At 52.9% G+C, this 14978-nt stretch overlaps 5 protein-coding genes across 5 annotated transcripts; 3 read left to right on the forward strand and 2 right to left on the reverse strand.

The window, feature by feature from the left end:
• The first annotated feature begins 1736 nt into the window (after positions 1-1736).
• cyp200 (cytochrome P450 monooxygenase 2) lies at positions 1737-4048 on the forward strand. The gene is made up of 8 exons (XM_009552397.1): positions 1737-1973; positions 2044-2365; positions 2426-2574; positions 2639-2754; positions 2815-2937; positions 3003-3192; positions 3254-3341; positions 3401-4048. Exons 1-8 carry the CDS (start codon positions 1781-1783, stop codon positions 3741-3743), a joined length of 1524 nt encoding a protein of 507 aa, XP_009550692.1. The 5' UTR covers positions 1737-1780; the 3' UTR covers positions 3744-4048.
• A 759-nt stretch (positions 4049-4807) lies between these two features.
• Positions 4808-6365, forward strand: HETIRDRAFT_441698 (uncharacterized protein). Its single transcript, XM_009552398.1, has 6 exons — positions 4808-5161; positions 5224-5564; positions 5623-5698; positions 5762-5904; positions 5961-6123; positions 6192-6365. Exons 1-6 carry the CDS (start codon positions 5118-5120, stop codon positions 6292-6294), a joined length of 870 nt encoding a protein of 289 aa, XP_009550693.1. The 5' UTR covers positions 4808-5117; the 3' UTR covers positions 6295-6365.
• Positions 6366-7574: 1209 nt separating this feature from the next.
• On the reverse strand, positions 7575-9512 carry HETIRDRAFT_65670 (uncharacterized protein). The gene is made up of 4 exons (XM_009552235.1): positions 9212-9512; positions 8951-9134; positions 8422-8877; positions 7575-8337 (listed from the first exon to the last, which is right to left on the reverse strand). Exons 1-4 carry the CDS (start codon positions 9445-9447, stop codon positions 7606-7608), a joined length of 1608 nt encoding a protein of 535 aa, XP_009550530.1. The 5' UTR covers positions 9448-9512; the 3' UTR covers positions 7575-7605.
• A 244-nt stretch (positions 9513-9756) lies between these two features.
• Positions 9757-11674, forward strand: HETIRDRAFT_326667 (uncharacterized protein; the record flags this gene model as incomplete). The annotated part of the gene is made up of 4 exons (XM_009552399.1): positions 9757-9819; positions 9873-10034; positions 10093-11466; positions 11534-11674. 4 exons carry the CDS (start codon positions 9757-9759, stop codon positions 11672-11674), a joined length of 1740 nt encoding a protein of 579 aa, XP_009550694.1.
• A 208-nt stretch (positions 11675-11882) lies between these two features.
• Positions 11883-14616, reverse strand: HETIRDRAFT_388667 (uncharacterized protein; the record flags this gene model as incomplete). The annotated part of the gene is made up of 9 exons (XM_009552400.1): positions 11883-12204; positions 12258-12396; positions 12453-12872; positions 12922-12969; positions 13016-13222; positions 13274-13654; positions 13702-14299; positions 14352-14482; positions 14536-14616. The coding sequence occupies 9 exons, from the start codon at positions 14614-14616 to the stop codon at positions 11951-11953; spliced, it is 2259 nt and encodes a 752-aa protein (XP_009550695.1). The 3' UTR covers positions 11883-11950.
• Positions 14617-14978: the final 362 nt, after the last annotated feature.

Below are 14978 nucleotides of genomic sequence, written 5' to 3' on the forward strand. Positions count from 1 at the left end.
CATGATGTCACCTCCCGCCGCCTTTTTTATCGGTAAAGGCATACGGGATTAGGCCTTGAAGCTCCTTGAAGGCGCTGCACCCCAGTGCCTCCGACGCCTTTTAGACAGTGATGGTCATAGACATGACGGACTCCACGTCTACTCTTGGTACCTGACATGTGGCGTAGATCATGGGGCCCAAGGTAGCCCAAGGTACGCAGCGCCTGAACCCTGATACATCTACACTCAATAGGCTTGATAATATGACGATGTCAAGTGAGACTGCCTTTTTTGTCGACCAATAGTTTGCAGGATCAAACTTCAGTTGAAGGCGCGGTACTGCGTGTGAGGGAGGCATATAGACATTCGACAGATAGAAGGCCAACGGCGTATGGTGCTTTGTAGAACTTGGTATCCAGCCCAATTCGTGCGTACCATGGAGCTGGTAGAACAACGTTCGACTGTACAGGCTGCAATGCTCCACCTGTCTGTCAGGTAACAGATGCTGATCATCCTGAACACGACGTCGTCACTCTACAACGATGGCTGTGCCGATACAATTATATGGCCGACTAGCACAGAGGGGAGGAGATGGGCTGTCACCGAGACTTGAGGGTTTTGTCGACGAGTCCTTTATCGAACAATGCGGTAGACTGCTTTCAGATCACGGCTGAGCGGATCGGATTAGTGAGTTTTCACACAGATACCCACGGTATGATGTAATTCCAATATGCGTCCGAAGCAGAGAGTTTTGCTACGAAACAAGGTAGACGCTCGTAGGCGCACTGCAGTAGGGAAGAAGTGCCGAGAGGATTAGTGTCAACAGTGTGTGAGTACGCTCAACTCAGCTCGCAAACGCCCGAAAGAGGTATTAAAGCGATCTGATCGTCGACGTTACAGTAGAAAGATGACTGAGAGCAACAAACGCGCGACCTAAAGAGGTTTCGAAGAACGTCAGAGGTGTCATCCCGGTTCAACAAGCCCGCGCGACATACGGAAGTGAGTCTGACACGTAAGTTTGGGCATTATATGAGAATCAATATAAGCTCGCTAGTAGCTTGATAGATGAGGGAGTAACGAAGGCGGTTGCAACTAGCATCGCGTCGATGAAGATTGCTTGAAGATTTCGCCTGTGGGCGCCTCAGAGTGATCGGCAAAAGATGCTGCTTACGATCTTCACCAGATCTCAGTCTGGAACCTTTCCGAGCCAGTCTATCGGCCCAGGGACGTAAGGTCCGCGCAGGTGCCGGACCGAGGGCGGGACCTGGTAGGACGCCGACCTTCGATTTGGCTTCTCCACTTCTCGACCAAGCGCCAGTGCGCCAGCCTCACATTCGTTTTCCAAGGAAGGCAAAAGCCAGGTCAGTACCGTCTCTCAGAGAAAGGGAAACCACTTGAGATTGACAACCCCTGGCACTCCATTTCGGAGGCGCAACAGATGCCTAACCGCCGTGCAGCGTAGCGTCGTGGCCTAAAAATGCTGTGTTCCGAGCGATTTGGTCAGCAAGACAGCAGCAAAGACGACGGATGCAAGCCTCGAGCCAGTCGCAATAGGCAGGAGAATTGCCCTTGTGATCCGCGTTGAGCGGGTCCGTTTGGTATACCGCCACACTCGGATCAGCCGACAGATTACGCCTGTCAACGACCAGTCCTGGCCAGTCCTCCTCTTACCTCTGTGATAAATGGCTCCGACTGACATGGTAATATCGCCGTTTTCGCTTCGATATATAAATTCGGGCTCGTCTATTTGACAGCCTTACCGTATACTTGTGCCCCTGTAACTTACCTTGCTACTGCCAGCATGGCCTACACTCCTGGAGTCATCGACGCGCTCTTGGCCGTTGTCGCCGTGCTCGTTATCAAGACCATCGCTCAAAAGCGTTCTTCATCACCTCTACCTCGAGGCCCCAGGGGATGGCCGATCATAGGTAATGTTCTGGACATGCCCAAACGCTCAGCTTGGGAGGTGTTCAGCAACTGGGGAGACAAATATGGTGCGTTCAGGGTTTTGCACATTTGACGTGCGGGGTTTGGACGACAATGAATTATATTCTCGATCGTCAGGCAACCTGGTCTACGTCAGCGTGCTCGGCCAGCCTGTCATCATCATCAACAGCGTCAAGGCTGCCGTTGATCTCCTCGAGAAGAAGAGCAGTAGTTACTCGGACCGCCCGCAGTTCCAAATGGCCCATCTCACCGGCTGGGACGAGGTCCTCATCTGCACGGAGTACGGCAACACTTGTCGCCTTCAGCGCAAGCTTCTCCACCGCGTCATTGGCTCGCGCGTGCACATGCAGAACTTCCACGGTCTCATCGAGAACGAGGTTCACGCGTTCACGCAGCGCCTGATGAAGAACCCTGAGGATAAGACGGAGCTCATCAAGCGGTACGTGTTGGTCTTCATGCGTCTCCTGGATGTCATGCTGATATTCTGTTGACGCTGAAGGTCCACCACTGCGATCTCCATGCTGATGGCATATGGCTATGAAATCAAGGAAGAGAATGACCCTGTCGTAAAGCTCGCGGAGCAATCTGTGGAGGACCTCGGTCATCTCTTGGAATCGGGCAATTTCCTCGTCGAGATCTTCCCTTGGCGTATGTTTCTGTTCATCTCACATTCAATCTTTAATGCCTTATCAACTGCATCTTTGGTTTTCAGTGAAATACGTTCCGGAATGGTTCCCTGGTGCAGGTTTCCAGAAGACCGTCAAGGAATGGAAGACCACGCTCGACACTATTCAGAGAACGCCGTTCGAATTCACGAAAGCTCAAGTCGTGAGTAAATAGTATGAAAAGGGCTGGAAGCGTATCACTCACACTCTTATATTCCACTAGGCTGCCGGCACCGCCATTCCCTCTGTTGTGTCTGAGTACCTCGACAAGGATGGTGGTTCCTCTGAAGACGAAGTCGCTGTCATGCGCACGGCTGCTAACATCTACGGCGCTGGCTCCGATACCGTGAGCCTTTCCTCATTCACTCGTATATTAGGCCGTCTCTAACAAACATACGCTTGTTCACACAGACTACATCGGCCATCTCAACCTTCTTCCTTGCGATGACTCTCTTCCCTGATATTCAAAAGCGTGCACAGGCTGAGGTCGACAGCGTTCTTGGTACTGGCCGCCTCCCTACTCTCCGTGACCGCGACAACCTGCCCTACATTGATGCTGTCGTGAAGGAATTGCTCCGCTGGCGGCCGATCTTCCCTCTCGGTCAGTCTCGTGCTGTTTTTTTATCACGCGTGGATGTGATGCTTATAGTATTTTCTTCCAGCCGTCGCACATCGTCTGTCTGGGCCCAGCGATGACGTTTACGATGGGCTCTTGATCCCCAAGGGCGCAGTCATCATCCCAAATACATGGTACGTCTATCACTATGGCATGATTCCGATCATTATCTTAAATTACCAATTCCCTTTAGGCGATTCATGCGTGACCCTGAAGTTTACAAGAACCCCCTTGAATTTAATCCACTGCGGTTCCTGCCCGAGGATGGCTCAGAGCCCGAGCTCAGCCCGTACGGATTCGTGTTCGGGTACGGGCGCCGCATCTGCCCCGGCGTCCACATGGCCGACGCCGTGCTCTTCAACATGTGCTCCATGGTTCTCTCGCTTTTCAACATTTCCAAGGCTGTCGACTCTAACGGCGTCCCGATCGAGCCTTCCACCGATTACGAAGGCGAGGCGACGCGCCGGCCGATGGAGTTCCCATGCATCATCAAAGCGAGATCGAAGACCGCGGAGCAGCTCATCCTGGGGAGTTAAGCCGGTCTATACGAGAGGCATGTTGCATTCAGGCTTTGGTCGTTGTTTTTCCTTTCCTTCATTGTTACTTTTTCTCTCTCACTCGCATTGTCATCGTTTTCTGTACGCATCACTCGTTCGTTGTCTTTAAATTTTCGTAATTTAGCTCACTCAACCTCGGACTGCGCGTGAAAACATCATTGTATTATTTGACACACGTCGCGTAGGGCTGTTGACTGATAGAATTGACAAGGTCCCTACATGACATTCCGTTGAGCGCGGTCATGTGGCATCGTCGGAGGTTCTGGTTATGATCCTCCCAATTTTTTTGCCGGTTTCGCAATTATGGCAGATTATGGCTGGCGGTAATCGCGAAGAAGCGCCGTATCGCTGTACGTACGCCACTATAATAACTGCTCCGCATCGATCTCGCGTCAAGTTGTGCAGGGCGTAACGACACCTTGCTACTCTCGACGTGACATTGATTGCCTGATAACAGCACATGTGAGCAGTTCGTGCAGGCCGTAGTAATTCCCTAATTACCTGTCATCAAGCGCTCATGCTCAGGGCAAAGGCGCGAAATCTTTTCTTGTCACAACACTCTGTGGTGCCACTGGTAGAGTTCACAAAGGGTGCTCCGAGTCGGTAAAGGCTGCCGATGCCCTGAGACTTCATTAGATCCAATCGCTCAGCGATGCAATGTTCAACATTGCAATCAATCACGCTGCCCTATGTCTCCCTATGTCTCCCTGTCTTGCAACGTTGCTCCAATATGGCCTTCAGGCCTTGGACCGATATGGTCTCTCAATCCCTTCATTTTGAGATACCTTGCGCGCTATAGGTCGCCTGATATCTTGAACAGATGACTGAGTAAGGCATACATACCTGGGTCCACTCCATGCTCAGAGCACTGGTGTCTCAAAGCGAGCTACTAACCAAGTGATGAACCGGTGAGATGGCTATTTTTGGCTAACACGGCAGCTTCCGGTGATCATGCCCGATTTGGAAATTACAAACATCCATACTTACCACTAGCTCAAGTGAGCACTATTAGGATCCACCGCTCGCTGTTATGGTATAAGGTGCATGCGAGTATCTCGTGTTATCTGGACCATCTTGTTCGCAAGGCTTCCTCTCGACTTGGGCTATTTAAATCCCATATCTCAGTAAGCAAGCGAGGTTGGTAAGCTCACGTCGAAGGCAATCAGTCAGCGCGGTCCTTCCGTCGTGTTGCGTGGGCTATCGGCATCTCGCTCTAGGACGTGTCTACTTGCTTCCTCGGGAAAACACCCAACATAAATAGTAGCGCAAGCAAGCATGGGGGCCTGAGGCCTGAGTACCAGCGACTTCCAATTGCTATTCCGGTCTCTGTTCCAATCCGTAAACTTTCAGCTCATGCCCGCCCCAGCAGAAGATCTGCCTGTCACTTTGAAGCACGAGTGAGTCAATGTGACCATATCATACGCTTTGTCTCGGAGCTCGCCGCTGACCTGGCATATAGCGTGTATCCTACGATCGATCCTTCAGTCCACTATGACAAGAAGTCTTGCAAGGGTAAGGTTGTGTTCGTAGCGGGCGCATCTCGCGGCATAGGCGAAGAAATCGCTATCACATATGCGCGCGCTGGTGCCTCGGTGGTCCTTGGCGGACGAAAACAGGCGACCTTGGATGCTGTCAAGAAGACCATCCTCGAAAGCGTCGACGGTGTCCAAGTCCTCGATGTCATCCTCGATGTAACGAAGGCGAAGCAAGTGGACGATGCTGTGAAAGTTGTCATAGCACAATTTGGAAAATTGGACATTGTTATAGCCAACGCGGGAGCGTTGACTACGTGGAATCAACGTGTGTGGTGCTCGTCTATGATTTTTCTCTTCCTGATCATGACTTGTCATACTATCAGCGTTCACTGAGGAGGATCCTGACGCGTGGTGGAACGTTCTCGAGGTCAATGTTCGCGGAGTGTACAATGTCGCACGGTTGGTACTTGCTCTTCTCGTTCTGCAGCATCGTGATCTCAGTCAAAAAAAAAATGACTGTAGGTACACAACACCTCACCTCTCCAAGACTCGAGGATATTTTGTTGCCATCTCGTCCCTTGCTGCGCAGATCCGGATACCGTTCGGTAGTTCATATGCAGTCTCAAAGCATGCTGTTGGGAGATTCGTTGAACACATGAAACTTGGTTTGTCTGATCCGCAGCAGCTGCATTTGCCCTTATTGATGACCTGTGAATATCAGAGACTCCCGAGATCAAGGTGTTTTCTTTGCATCCAGGCTCTATCAAGACGGATCTGGCCATGCAAAATCCCCAATTTGAGAGGGCCATGGTTGACACTACACAACTCGCAGCTGCGACCGCCCTGTATTTGACTGCTGGAAATGCGGACTGGCTCTCTGGAAGGTACGCATCCTCTTTTGTTGGGTAAATTGTGACAGTCGACTGACTTCTTCCCGAAATGGTCCTTTCAGGTTTGTCTCTTCTAACTGGGATCTGAAGGAGGTGGAAGAGAAATGGAAGGGCAGAATTTTAGAACACGAGGCACTTGTCAGCAGACTTTCCATACCATTATAGGGGGAACGATAAAGCAGTTCAGTAGACATTTAGATTGAATTTCAGTGTTTCTGAATCCGTCTTGGCCATTGACGTCGGTATGCATTCCTGTGCGACTCACGCATACGTGGTTCCGCTATCGTGCGTCATGGGCTGGCCTTGGAGCATATGGCCTCTGTTTAGTTTTCTCGCCACCCTTGGCTCCGGGCCGGGCAACCGCACAGCGGATGCAGCTTCCGCTCCACAACGCCTCACACTCACCCCCTCAGTCTTCTGGCTCGACTTTTGATACTTTCAACATGCATGCGCATCGTTCGACACCAGGCCTTGTACAGCGACTGAAACAAAACAAGGATCATGCCAGCCATAGCCTGCCAGTAGCTTCAAGCAGTCGGCATATGTTCTCGACGAGCAGCGCTTGCCAGGCGACGCACTACGAAGCCCTTGCCATTCCTCGGAATGCATCGAAGAACCAGATCAAAGTGAGCCTCGAGTCTACCTCACCGTACATCTCGTACCGTAAGGATGAACATTTTTGGCGTGATTTGGATGGACAGTCGAGCTTTTACAGGGTAGATTATCGATATCCTCATCATGGCTAATAGGTGCTGAAGTCAATAGGCGATTTAGCTAAGCAAGCAGTTCCATCCCGACGTGAATAAAGAACCCGGGGCAAAGGAGAAATTTCATCAATTTAACGAGGCGTATTCGGTTCTTGGAGATGACAGACAACGGTGAGCAGTTTCATGTTGCGCGCGCAGACTCCCTATAACTCATGGGGGCGTTGACTACTGCGAATTCTCTCTCAGGCGAGCATACGACCGCACGTTGTCCATCCCTGCCTCTGGAGGCTCAGGAGTCAACACAGAGCAATCGAACTTTCACAGCCATTATGCATACGAATTCCGCCATCGAGGGGCGACGCACGCGTGGGAGCATCCCCGTCGCCAGCGGCCTCCACCCGGGCCCAAACCGTCATATCCCCACCAGTCCTCCGCACACGCATATTCGCACCCGAATCCACAACGCGGGAACCCGTTCGCGTCGCTGCATGTGAGGCGGGCAACGGGGCACGGGGGCCCGCCGCGCACGGGCTGGAAGAAGACGGAAATGGACCATGCGGCCCATGTGTCCACTTTCTGGCGCGCGATGCAAGTCACGGGCATCGTGCTTGTCGTCTCCATCATCGGCGGTGGATGGGGTGCGAGCGCTGCATAGATGGTCTCCTGATAATGTCATGTATGATTATAGACGCTAGGTATACATTCCGAGCAGAGATGCTTGTTCGACTTTTACAGATTCGGGCAGGCTGAGATCACCTCTGTATATAGATCACAATTCCACTGCGGTACCCAACGTATCCTCATCTTGTTTCTGCTTTTCCCGCGCCAGCCTCCCCTTGCCCCTAGCCAGCTCCACCTCCGCCCAGCACTTCTTCGCCTCCCCGAATACTTTGAGACTCCCATCGTAAAGCTTCACAAACTTCGCGACCTCAGCTTCGAACTCCTCTGGGCGCTCTACGAGTAAACGACGCACGTCACCGAAGAAGATATCGAGCATGGAGAGGTTATGTGAGGCGAGGAGGGTGTGCGCGGACATTTCGTGAGTATGGAGGAGATGGTGTACGTATGCGCGGGTGAAAGGGGCAGGCGGAGGAGTGGATGATGGAGTCACAAGAGTAGGGCCGTCGAGCGCGCTATGGTGGATGGGGTGCAACGGGCGTGTTGGAGAACACGCGATGCAGGGACAGGATGGCAGAACGTCAACATCGCTGGAGTCCTGATCCCGAGAAGTACGAAGGACATCTGAAAAGGGAGAGAAGTCTTTCGCGTAGCGAGTGTCGTATAGATTGTGTCCGAGGTTTTTCTGTGAGGGTTCTGGCTCGGCGGAGGAAGCAGTAGGGAAGACGAAGTCGAGCGCGACCCCGATGTCAGCTGCGCGCTGCGCCCAGTGCGCGTCGAAAAGGTCAATCCCGACGTCTCGTATGAGGACTAGCATCTCATGCGGTGAGCCAGCAGAGTGCACGATGCGAGGCTTGCTTCTGGGGAGAGGAGACAAGGATGCCTTCAACAACAGTGCGAGCCGGGCGGTCGTTTCCTCAGACGGGATGTTTGGCGTTTGGTCGAGTGCAGTCATAGTCGACTTGACGATGAAGGGCGTAGGTGTACGGGATGGCGCGGGTGTGGGTGTTATCGATGGAGGTGGGGTGGAGAGCGACTGATGAAGCGGGATGAGGTCAAAGGTGTATCCTGCGACGCCTTCATCGAACGTTTTGAAGGGTCTGATAGACGAAGTTTCGTTTCCATAAAGAGGCTCTACGAGGGATTGAGAAAATGCTTCTCGAGCCGTTGTGGCCGTACCACCGGCCATGTGCACGAAGACATTCAGCCGTGGCGCTGGATGAGACTCCGATTTGTCCGTCCGAGCGTCACTGTCGAGAGGAATAGGCTGCAAGAGGTCGGACAGCCATGCGGTAGACCGTTCGATGCTCTTCATTACTCGCTTCTGGGAGTGCGGCCCAGGCGTGAAGGGGATATCAGGGAGCGCGATCACGATGTCTGGGTCGCAGGCCAGCACATACTTGCGCCAATCGCTCCGTCCCACCTGCGTTTCGGTAGGTCAGATCTGTTTTGATTCAGATAGATGACAAGATGGGATGCAGCATAAAATGCGGTACCTGTCGGACGCCTCGTATGCAGTAGGCGGTGACAAAATTGTTGCCGTTTGATGGCATTTCACGGGCATCGAACGGATCCCGAAGAGACATCGTCACGATGTGCTTTCTTGGTAGGAATCCAAGAAATTTATGTAGGGGATGTGGGCCTGGTTGGAGGATAGGAACAGGAGGGGAGTGTTCTAAGCTTGAGGGTGTGGCGGAAGACGACATAAGTCAGAAACGTAATGGGAGCAATTCGATGGAGCGGCAAGAGGGACTTACAATGTCTCGAAAGGTACGTGAACCCATCGTATAGCATCAGTCGCGCGAGTATTATCCCGAGAAAGATGTGGGACTACACCACGCGATGTTGATGTGATGATGCCTGGCGTCAGAATTTCCAGCATCGCGTCGGGGCGGTTGAGAGATAGCTTGCCCAGTCTTGGACCGAAATCGGAAGGTGGATTCAACGAGGAGAGATCGAAAGCCAGAGAGTTCTGGTATTTCGTCTGAGCCATGGTGAGCTGTTCCTCGTGTTGAATTAGTAGTACAATTAGTTGTCGATGGCAAGCCTGGAGCAGTTAGTCCGAGGAGAGAGAAAACAAGCTCACAAAACTCAGAACGCGAAAGATATTTACATGCACGTGATAGCCTTTTTTTGTCACGCGATCAAGCGCGTGCTAGGCTTTGTTGTTGTTTGTGTCGTCCAGAGTCTGCAATCACCACTCGATCAAGCGACCTTCCTCTTCACCATTCCTTTCTCCTTTTCTCCTCCTTCACTCATCGACACGCCGCTCATTTAAAAGACCTACACTCTTTGAACTACCATGGCTGCATATATGTCTTTTTTGTTGGCCTTCTCCGCATGCATGTGTCTCGGCAATCTCACAGTACGTCGTCTCGTTGTATTTGGTTGGGATCACTGCGTGTTGATACGTTGAAGGGTATTGTATACATCCGGAGTTTTATACCTCTTTCATCATACTCCGGGTTTGTGGTTTGGGCCTTTGCCTTCCTTGGTTGCACACATTTTTTGTCGTTGCTGGATGGTCGCAAAGCTCCTGAGGACCACGAACGACGACCGATGATCGAGCATACATCCGAGGTAGGTAACCCATGTTGTACATACTCTAAAATTAATAACTGACGTCGTTATATACTAGGATGACCACCAAAGGATCGCTGGTTTACTCAAGGAAGCTGAATCCAAGGCGAATCTGCTCGAAGAAAGACTGACCGAAATCACTTCTCGAGCGGAGGCGTCCGAGAAACACTGCAAGCTGTTGGAGTCCCGCTTGACCCACGAGCAACATAAGTCGGCCACCGCAAACAGCCATATCAGGCAGATTATCCGTCAGTCGGACGCTTCCTTGTTGGGCTTGGATCCCACTCAGCGCAAGACGCGTCTTGAACATATTCGCGAGGCTCTTCTCTCTCTCAGCTTTCTCCACCGTTTCTCTAGGATTCTCATGAAGAACCTGGCAGAGGCGACACGAACCATTACGCGTCTCACATCAGATCTTAAAGCAAAGACCGACAAATGCAACAGCCTTAGCTTGGACAACCACATACTCAAAGTGCAGAGCGATGAGCGGGAGAAAAAGTTGATAACCGCTGAGGACAACGCTGCCAATCTCTCACGGAAGCTCATGGCCCTGCACATCCAGTACACCCGGTCAGTTCGCGCTCGGGAGTCTGCTGCTAATGCTTGGATTGCCTACCGGGAGAAATCTGAGGCCTGCAGGTCGAAGGCCATTCGCTGCCTCCTGACTCAAATGACCGTGCTCTGGCGCTACTCTCGCTTTCTGGCTGGTCAAAACGCTCGAGCTAGTCAGAACTCGCTCTTGGCCAAGGCAGATCTCGCCGTTGCTCGCACCAGATATAATAACCTGCAAGCGCGGTACGACGCGCTCCTCGTCGATTACGAGCAGTCTTGCGACAATAATATTCAGCTGGAGACCCGCGCTCGGGCACAGGCGGAAGAGCTCACATCTTTGCAAACGATTCACGAAACTCTGCGGCTCTTGAATCAGCAAACCACGGCACAGACACAGGAAACGGCTCTTATCCTCAAAGAAACAGTGACGAAATACGACCTGTTGCACTCGGGCCACGCTGATCTTATGTGCCGACACGAGATTCTGGAGGCGCGCATGAAATGTGCGGAGGATCGGTGCCAGCAGCTCGAACAAGGAACCCTAGACCTGCAGCGCGCCTCGGGGCTTTCCCTCGGTCTGATGGCTCGCCATGTCCACCTGGAGCGTGTGCGAATGGAGGAGGACAAGATCCGTGGCTTCAGGCCTGTCCACGACATGATGCTCGATCTGCGGTCCAGGTTGGCGGTGGCGGACGAGTACGTGCAGAAGATGGTTCGCGAGCCCAGGATTTTTGTCCTCGACACTCCCTCTCCGAGGGGCGCGCTGCCAACCCCGCCTGACTCAGTGCGCACGACGCCCTCGCCTCTGACCTTTGCACATGAGCGGCGCGTGCCGATCGATCCCTTCGTTGTGAAGAAGTCGACGTGCACCTCTGCCATGGTATGTTCAGCTTTACATTGGCGTTATTTAATGGATCTGACGAGGAACATTACCGTCTTACACACAGATCCGAGTGTCGTTTCCACCAAGTCCCAAAGTTCCCTCTGCACCTCCGCCGACTCCACAGTCAGTTTCTTTCGTTCCTTCTGCATGTATGCGTTCCGCTCATATATGCACTTACACGGCAGCTCGTAGGACGGTCCCATGAATATTGACTCCGTGAACGCATGATCCCCGCGAGACCACACTCTTTGATTTTTCGATGACTTCTATCTGCGCCTATTTTCATGACTTGCACCTTTTGCGATGCCGAGCCGCCTCATCTGTACTGGCCACGTACCACGTAGTTTTGTAACGATAACTTCATATTGTCTGAGCACGGTGACGCATGCCTAAGTCGTCTTTCCTGTTCAAATCAGCGTGAAACGAGCATCGGATTCTGCAGTTCGAAAGAAATAAAAAAAATGAAGCAGTGAAAGTTATGCTACACTGGCTCGTCGCCACCGTGAGAACTAGCGACGTCGCTGACGTCCTCGTCCATCGCGTCGTCCTTCTTGCTCTCCGCGACAGGTGCAGGTTTGACCTCGCTGGGTTTCGAAGCCGATGATGCGGCGGTGAAGCCGGACAGCGTAGTTGCACCAGAAGCGCGCGCGGCCTTCCAGGCGTGGGCATTCTGGAGGAACTTGAAGGAGGTTGGGTTGGCCTCGCGCTCGTCGTCGGCGAAGATGTAATCGTAATCTGTGCGACACGAGTGTCAAGGTTACTGTCACGCGAGGAAAGTTCAGACGCACCTTCGACAAGCTGGCCTGTCTCCTCGTCGACGTAGCGCCGCTTGCCTTGGATGGGCATCATGCCCTGCACGCGCGCGACATCCTCCGACGTACCGCGCTTCTCCTCGAAGTTCTTCCAGACCTGGAGGAGAGCCACTCGCTGCGAGATTGGAGGAATCAGTAGATGACAGTTGAGGCGATAGCATGATCGCTTACCTCGGTCTTAAGCTCCTTGGTCTTGAGGTCCTTGTACCCACGATCGAACACCTTCCGTGCGAGCTCCAGGTCGCCCTCCACCATTTTGACCTCTTTCTCTTCGTCGCCCTCCTCTTCCTCCTCCTCTTCCTCCCGCTCGTCTCGTGGCAGCTGGATATCCTGCGCCTCAAAAAGCGCATAGGCGACCCACACTTTCCAGTGGCCGCTGGTCTGCACAAGACGCTCGTAGAGCGCGCGCGCGTTCTTCCGCTCGCCTTCCTCGACCTCGAAGTCGATGTATGCTTTCCAGAGGAGCTCCGGCATCGAAAGAGGCGTCTGGGACACCCCGAGCTCGAAGATGCCCCGCGCGCGGGAGTAGTCCGCGAGCTGCGTCTCCAGCTCGGCATATTTGATCCAAGCGGGGGAGTTGGTGGGATCGAACTATGGCAAGCCTCAGAAATGGCGCGAAAAACTGATCTGAGGAACGTACCTCGAGGTATTTCTCGTACAACGTTCGTGCGCGGTCGAATTCACGGAGCTGCAACACGGTCAATTCGCGAATTGAGAAACACCATGTGGCTTACGTCGAACTCGAGTTGGATATAGCCCTTGAAGAGGGCTTCCTTCGGGCACATGCCAATCGCCGTTCCGAGAATCTTTCGCGCAGCTGGAAGGTCCAGTCTCCGCACCTCGAATTTTGCATACATCAGCCATAATTTCGCAAAAGTGAACTCCTTGTGAGGCACGAGTTGAATAGCTGTTTGATAAATTTGTCGTGCTCGTGCATAGTCCTGATGGACAAACGGGTTAACGAAGTTCAGTAAAAGTTGAATGCAGGTTACCTTGGTCTCCATCTCCTCGAATAAAGCATAATACAGCCACAAGAATATATAACGCCTCCAATGTCGTTTTTGGCCCCCTGGAGGGACCTGTGCAACCGCACGCTCGTACACCTCTCGTACTCGGCTTATAGACTCTTCTTCTTCCTCAGTCGTCGACCCTTCCTCTCGCAGCTGTTTATAGGCGCCTTCTTCCAGCCGGGCAAAGTCGAACCAAACATCATAGTTCCGGCCGTCATGCGATAACTCCTCCTCATACTGGATGCGCCGCTTGCCCAGGACAGTGGTTTCAAGCGATGTTCGTGTACCATGTTGTTTCTCGAATCGCGTGTATGCAGCATAGAGGTTGGCAGATTTTGATCGAGGCAGACGAGAGAGGGCAAACTGCGAAGATCATGAGCACAAGACGGACAAAGAGCTAATGAACGTACCTTGTAAATCACCCGTGCACGCTCAAATTCCTTCAAACGAACCTCCATTTTGGCGAACGCGCTGAACACTGCCTGCGCCTTATCCACCTGTTCCTCTTCATCTCCAAAAAACTCAAGTGCAGTCTGGAACACCTCTCGCGCCTTGTCCACTTTGCCTCTCTCCTCCTCGAATTTGCCCCATTTCACCCACACCCGCGGTTCCGGCCTCACCGACACCCACCGCTCATGGATCGCACTCGCTCGATCCCATTCCTCGTACCGCACCTCCAGCTTGATGTAAGCTTGCCATGCCTTGTCATCCGGCTCCCACGCCATCCACCGCTCGAACACTTGCCGCGCCCCAGCAACGTTCTGAAGCAGCTCCTCGAGATACACATACTTGTACCAGATTTGGTCGATGCGTGGGAGGAGCGTCACGGCTCGATCGAAGAGGTTGCGCGCATGTTGGACGTTCCGCGACTTGAGTTCCATCTCGGAGTACGCGAGCCATAGCTGAACGCTTCGGGCGTCGACGTCCAGAGCACGCTCAAAGACGGAGCGCGAGCGTGGAAATTCATTCTGCTGGGCTTCCCAGTTGGCATATTGCAGCCATTCCTTGCTGTGGTCACGGGTCAGGCGAGGGAGGGTTATGAAGAGCAGCTGAAACTCACACGCTCCCCCTCGTTCGCCTGATGCGCTCCTCGAACTCTTTTCGTTTCCGGCCGCGATACTCGTGAAGCTCCTCAAAGTCTTCGACGCGCTGTTTTGGAGCACGAAATTGTGTCTCTTGACGCTCTTGAGCCTGATAGAACGCTAAGTGAGCGCAGCACAAGCCGGTGTGGAATTGGGACCAACCTCGCGAAGGATTTGCTCGGCAGTGATCTGAACGGCTGCCGCAGCCCTGTTCTTTATTCTGGGAGCCCTGCCGTCCTGCATGGCGATGACAAGTAGGCGAAAAGGTCGAGAAAATGGCACAGTTCCCTTGCTTGCAGGGCGCTCTGTCCCCGAAATTGTGGCGCCCGTTTCCCACCCTCCCGCGTATACATGCGCAAACACCCGCGGCCACAGACCAGCAAATCCGTCGTGCGGATTCTCTTTCATATCCTCTTCGATGATGCGCCTACTCCGTTTGCATATGTCTCAAGATCCCGCCAATCCTCCATCGCGCATGAAACCTTGAGGCTAAAAATACTGGCGCATCCCTATTCGTTATCTCTCTTCCTAGCACCCATCTCCTGCCCTGCTCTTTCATAGCTATCGAATTATGCTCGATGGCTAACTTCTGCTATCCACAATTG

The sequence above is a fragment of the Heterobasidion irregulare genome (assembly GCF_000320585.1).
Source record: "Heterobasidion irregulare TC 32-1 unplaced genomic scaffold scaffold_10, whole genome shotgun sequence".
Classification (NCBI taxonomy): domain Eukaryota; kingdom Fungi; phylum Basidiomycota; class Agaricomycetes; order Russulales; family Bondarzewiaceae; genus Heterobasidion; species Heterobasidion irregulare.

What these genes read in the sequence shown, in the direction of transcription:
- cyp200 (XM_009552397.1), top strand. Translation starts at nt 1,781, where the DNA reads ATGGCCTACACTCCTGGAGTCATCGACGCGCTCTTGGCCGTTGTCGCC. An exon ending in CAACTGGGGAGACAAATATG is followed by an intron (nt 1,974 to 2,043) that starts GTGCGTTCAGGG and finishes CTCGATCGTCAG; the next exon opens with GCAACCTGGTCTACGTCAGC. An exon ending in CGTCGAGATCTTCCCTTGGC is followed by an intron (nt 2,575 to 2,638) that starts GTATGTTTCTGT and finishes TTTGGTTTTCAG; the next exon opens with TGAAATACGTTCCGGAATGG.
- HETIRDRAFT_441698 (XM_009552398.1), top strand. Translation starts at nt 5,118, where the DNA reads ATGCCCGCCCCAGCAGAAGATCTGCCTGTCACTTTGAAGCACGA. An exon ending in GTTGACTACGTGGAATCAAC is followed by an intron (nt 5,565 to 5,622) that starts GTGTGTGGTGCT and finishes TCATACTATCAG; the next exon opens with CGTTCACTGAGGAGGATCCT. An exon ending in GGAGTGTACAATGTCGCACG is followed by an intron (nt 5,699 to 5,761) that starts GTTGGTACTTGC and finishes AAATGACTGTAG; the next exon opens with GTACACAACACCTCACCTCT.
- HETIRDRAFT_65670 (XM_009552235.1), bottom strand. Translation starts at nt 9,447, where the DNA reads ATGGCTCAGACGAAATACCAGAACTCTCTGGCTTTCGATCTCTCCTCG. An exon ending in CACGTACCTTTCGAGACATT is followed by an intron (nt 9,135 to 9,211) that starts GTAAGTCCCTCT and finishes CACACCCTCAAG; the next exon opens with CTTAGAACACTCCCCTCCTG. An exon ending in GCATACGAGGCGTCCGACAG is followed by an intron (nt 8,878 to 8,950) that starts GTACCGCATTTT and finishes ACCGAAACGCAG; the next exon opens with GTGGGACGGAGCGATTGGCG.